Raw genomic sequence first — 5,755 nt, forward strand, 5'->3', positions numbered from 1 at the left:
GTATAGTAGGGCGCAGTAGAGTAGGGCGCAGTATAGTAGGGCGCAGTATAGTAGGGCGCAGTATAGTAGGGCGCAGTATATTAGGGCGCAGTCACCCAGTTTCGGTGGAAGTGCGCGAGAATAAAGGAGGAAGGGAGCGTCTCACTCTCACTCTCAGCTTCCTCGGGCAGACTCCCTGTCACTGAATGTGATGACTGTCAGTGGAAGTGGCAACGAAATGCGATAGTCTGCCTCTCACTCTCTCAGTTAAAGGGGAAGTCCGGTGAAAAATTTAAATTTCACAGTCCGTAGAGTTCGGGGCGCTGAGTCGAATGGTCTTTGTCCGAGGAGGCTGCGGCCTATGGTTCGTCAGATACGCCCAATCGAACATGTGCGGATTTGAGCGCGCCTCACCCAGATCCAGGTGATGACGTCACAGCGTGCAGCCAGGTGGCCACACCATCTAGATGTGTACAAAAACGGCCATATTCGGAGCGCGTTCGATTGGGGAACCGTTTGTCGCAGCTTCTTCGGACCAAGACCATTCGATTCAGTGTTACAAACACTACGTACCCTGTGATTTTCAGCTCGGTAAACCTCGAGGTTATACCGTATTTTAGCCGTTTCCGAGTTGGACTTTTTCCGTCGACATGCACTGGCCTCTATCTACGGCTCTAGCAATGCGCTGCGTGCATGCTACCTGTAGTGTAGTCAACAAACTCATCACACACGGAACTACTCCCGCACTGCCATGCTGGGGTAGGTACAACAAGACTCGAGTCACAAGACTCAGAAAACTAGTCAACACACGGACTTGTCATGTACTACACTCGTATCAGTCGTGTAGTCAGAGAACGAGCGTTTCTCCTTGCCGGTGGTGGTTGTGCTTTGAGAAAGAAAATTTTAGTTTTCCGCTCCCGCCTCATTATTTTATGCTACAGCGATGAGTGCACAACCGTGACAAGTGACAAAACAGCGAACAGCTCCCGGACCTAGAACTTTCAGATCCCGTAGCGTTGCGAGCGAAGAGTCGTGCACGTAGTTCAAAGAGCCTGCACTGTTCTCCAATTGAGTGTCCGAAATACGCCAAGTTCGCACCAAAACATCACCATGTGGCAGGTTACTGGAGTCTAAGCGAATCGGTATGGAACAACATTTAGTCTTAGAGCACTCGCATCACTCTTCTCCATTTTGGCGACTCTGCTCTCCAGCGAGCTGATAATTATATCGGCTTCGTCTGCAATAGCTGCTGCTTCTTCATCAGTCGGAAACTCAGTAGCGCTCACTCTTGACCGACCCGCGCGGCCATTTCTTCAGCTGAATACCGAGGCTCTCAGCCCCAGACCGAACTCATGAAGGTCAGCCATGGCTGCATCCTCACTCTCACAAGGAGTTACGTCTTCGGAGTCGCTTGCACCACCTACTATGGGTCGCCAAATCATTTGAAATAGCACTGACACTATTGCTTTCACGCACTCCTTTTGACCTAGCTGCACGCTATGACGTTGCGGAGGGTGTGGCGCGGCCGCATGACGTCATGGCGCAGCCCCCGAAACTCAGTTTTTCAAACGGAAATATCTCGAGAACGCTTTGTCGGGGACATGTGGGACCAACACCATTCGACTCAGCGGCCGAAACTCTACCAACCCTGAAATTTAAATTTTTCACCGGACTTCCCCTTTAGCACTGGCCGTGGCAGGTTGCAGGTCCAAATCGCCAGATCACTCTGACTCTGACTGACATCTGATTATGTTGGCATGGGGCGTCTCAGCCTCCGAGACTGTCTACCTGGTCTACAACCAAGAGTACATGAAAACCAGAGTGTGCAGCTCGGATGGGTTGCTGTCACGGCGAAATTCCGTGATTACATCATTTTAGTGATGTAGTGCGTACAAGCAGGATTCAAGCAGGTCTCTTTCTGCACAACTGCAGCTCAGTTGTACGCACTACGCCATTTCCCGCCTCAGATCTGGGCCAAATATGATGTAATCACGGAATTTCGCCGTGACAGACACCCATAGCAGAAAAGGCACCAAGCTGCACACTCTGGTTTTCATGTACTCTTGCTACAACCAACCATGCTCCATGCATGGTCTACTGCCAGTCAGTAGGCAGTACGTGTGGCTGTGTAGAACCTCTGCCAGTGTCGCTAGCCCTACACTACATGTATAGTACAGACTACAGTCTACAGTCTACAGTCATGCAGTACACTGTATACAGGCTACACCGTACACGTACACGGCTACAGCTCAAGGAACGGTTGCCCAGACTACAACTAATACTTACACACACAGTACTCAGTAGATCTACAACTACAAGTACAATCATGTACAACTACACGTCAAGCCAGTACTGCAGACGGTAGTACTACTACTAGGCAGTACTGCCAGTAGAGCCTAGAGCAGTAGAGAGGTGTCCGGCCTGCACTATGCCGGAATCATTCCCTCTACGTAAAAAATTGTCCCACCAGGCAGTGCTCCGAGTTTGAGGGCATGTTCGATTGGTAGGATCGGGATCCCGATCCACCGGATCCACTGGATTCGCACCCTTTCTATTGGTTGAATCCGGATCCGGATCCTTCGGATTTGGATCCGGTCAACCCACCTCGGGGAGCAGGGTTGATCGGATCCAACGGATCCAAATGTGACCTTTGTGCGTATATGGCGGGTAAAAATCATTTTTGTACACATTGTGGTACGCACACGTGGATGGAGATGGAGCTTGTTGACTTTTTGTACGACGCACGCGATGAGTACGACGTTCACCCTTTTGGGTGCCTTGTGAGCGCCATTTTCAACATGGCAACAGTCAAGGTCCAAGATAAAGTGTTCAGTTGAATCTGAAGGATCCGAGGGATCTGAGATCTGGATCCCGATCCCGATCCTAAACCAATCGAACATGCCCTCAGTCAGTTCAATTAATATCTACATCGTTCGATGAGACCATGTCCTCGGTAGTGCAGTGTGGTGGTTGTGGGTCGTCCACGACCACTCTAAAGTTTGTTTCATGTTTGCACGCACTGTGTGTGCCGTGCCTGCAGAACAGCTTGGGATTTGATGGCTGCATAAAGTGTTCACAATGTTTGTCCGCTACGCAATTGCCTGTTGGTACACAGCCGTTACGATCGCTACCCAATGTCGTTCAAGAAAAAGATGTAATTGGAGCGACTGGACAACTGCAGCGGAGTCCTGTTTCACCAACGTGTGATGAGTGCTGGGATGACACAGCGGCTACAGTAGTTTGCGAGATTTGTGACGTGAAATTTTGTGAGTATCATGGCACAGGTCACCTGAGATCAAAATCAGGCAGAGGCCACACTATCAACCCACTGTCTGCAGCATCCATCACAGAGACTGGGTCAACAAGCAGTGGCAGCAGCAGTGGCAGAGTGGTCCAGCATAGATGTGCTCTACACACGAATGAAGTGCTGAAACAGTTTTGCTTGGATTGCAATCAGCTATTGTGTTCACAGTGCATACATACTGGGGCACACAGACATGATGAACACAAGGTGATAGATATTGCCAGTGCTGCACAGAACACTCGTGACACACTTTCCACTAAGCTGAGCTGTTGTACATCAGAATGTGATGGTGTTGTCAGCAGTGCCATAGAGACCGTTGAGAAGAGCATTCGAATGGTACACAGTCAAACAGAGTATGCTTCAGAGAAGGTTTCAGTTTTCTTCAAGCCACTGATAGAGGCTGTGAAGAAACGAGAAGACTGTCTTCTAGCCGAGCTCGATCAGCTGAGGATAAAGAAACTGGAACTTCTGGAGAAGCAACTACACCAACTTCAGGAGTGTGTGTCGAAAGGAGAGAGTGCTGCCAGCATTCTGCAGTCGTTTGAGGATGATGTTGAGCTTCTCCGTGTATGGTCCTGGGTGGATGCGTCTATCGTGAAAACCATGAAAACTGCGGAGGACGAGAAAGAGCCATGTGTCACCAGTGGCATTGTGTTTGGCACGACGGACACCACATCACTACTCAATGACATCAGCAAGACGGGAGCAGTGGCGGATGTTGCTGATGGCACACTGAAGAGTCCCGACAATGCACTTCTTAACGATCATTTGAACATCTCTATAGAGCTACCAGACAGTGCTGTCCCAAGTATCGTGGAGCAAGAGCAACTGGAAAACATTGGACTGGAGATATCAATATCCGGTCTCGATGAGGACACAACCACCATGTGCACACAGCTTACACCTGCTACCGGAAAAATACAGGCCCGAAATACTCCATTGCAAACTGGCCACTACAACATCTCAGCCAAGATTGGCTGTGTCCATCTGAAGGGTAGTCCACAGAGGCTGGTGGTGTCGGCGACTCCGAGGTTTGATGGAAATCGCTGTGGTAGCCGGTTGATTATCACCAATGATGGTCGCTCACTGAGTAATACCAGTGCCGGTGGTGGTTGGTCATCAGCATGTACCACACCTATGGCAACTGATACTGGTAGCAGTACACTGAAGGTGAGGATTGACAAGACCGCCAGTGGTCACATCTTCCTCTCTGCCTGTTCATCCAGTAATCCAAACCTGGAACACTACCAACAGGACAACACACAGTGTTTTGGTTGGTACGGCTATAAGGCTAAGGCCCACCATACCGGCAGAGCCCTTGGTCAACGCTGGCAAACTGGTGACGTCATTCATCTAACCGTTGATCATGATCGTCACACTCTCACTGGTAGACACGAGAGAACGGGCGCCACAGAAACCATCCCGAACGTCCCAGGTAACCTGTACTGGATTGTCGCACTCTACGACATGGGTGACAAAATCACTCTGATTTGACATGTTTGTTTAGTAAATGTTTCGCTTTCCTTAAGGACAATTCTAGATAGCTGAGTTAGTTGACTAGATCTTATCATCAATACGCCTAGCATTGTACCAGTATCTGTATAGTCATCAACACTAATGTCAGCAGCCATCAGTGTCAGTACCAGGATCAGGATCAGCATCAGTGCTGTCAGATTCACCCAATGCATAATACCGTTCCAAGTTCAGTTACATGAGCATGTACATGTAAAGTGAATATCAGTGCTGTCAGATTCACCCAATGCATAGTGCTTCCAGGTACAATTGCATGAGCATATACATAAATAAGGAAGTTGTTTGCTCCCACCCTGGAGCTAGCCCTTTCCCTACCTGATCCTTATCAAATTATCGCGAAGGTCGCTACCACTATTTCGTACGTGCTTTACTGATAGTGGTATCTCTGGATGGTTCCTCCGTGTACATACGTTTCGTCTATCAACTTTGTGAAGTGACGTCACGGTATTGTACATGTGACAATCTTGGTTTTGGCAATACGATATGCATAACACATCCCACACACTCATCATTTCGAAGACCTTGGGTTCTGTCTTGCGTTGCGCGAAAGGCTGCCAGTGCATTATTCTTGTATTGCGTGATCACATTGGTATTGTCTATAAAGTCACAGTGATCGGCTTCAGAGCAATGCTTGTTTGTTTGATGACCCGCACCCTGTGGTGTTCGCGGTGCCTGTGGTGCAGTACCCTGCAGTGGTAAAAGGGTTTTAAAGGATCATCTACTGATCTACATTGTAGCGTTGCAGCACCGGTATTTCAGGTGATCCGGCCAGATGAGAAACTTGACCGAAAAGTGAATATTGCCTGGTTGATCTGGTATGTAACAGGGTGCACGAACTGGGTGGGTCAACGCCTTTCCTGAAATATTAATTTATAATGTCCCGCCATGGCTGAACTAGCCCTTGGTGGAAACAATGCTAGAATAATTGGCGGATTCTGC

General features: G+C 48.9%; 1 protein-coding gene across 1 annotated transcript; it reads left to right on the forward strand.

The window, feature by feature from the left end:
- Positions 1-2,750: 2,750 nt before the first annotated feature.
- LOC135817922 (E3 ubiquitin-protein ligase TRIM71-like) lies at positions 2,751-5,438 on the forward strand. The gene has a single exon (XM_065331225.1). It carries the CDS (start codon positions 2,924-2,926, stop codon positions 4,775-4,777), a length of 1,854 nt encoding a protein of 617 aa, XP_065187297.1. The 5' UTR covers positions 2,751-2,923; the 3' UTR covers positions 4,778-5,438.
- Positions 5,439-5,755: the final 317 nt, after the last annotated feature.

Source organism: Sycon ciliatum, chromosome 5 (assembly GCF_964019385.1).
Source record: "Sycon ciliatum chromosome 5, ocSycCili1.1, whole genome shotgun sequence".
NCBI lineage: Eukaryota > Metazoa > Porifera > Calcarea > Leucosolenida > Sycettidae > Sycon > Sycon ciliatum.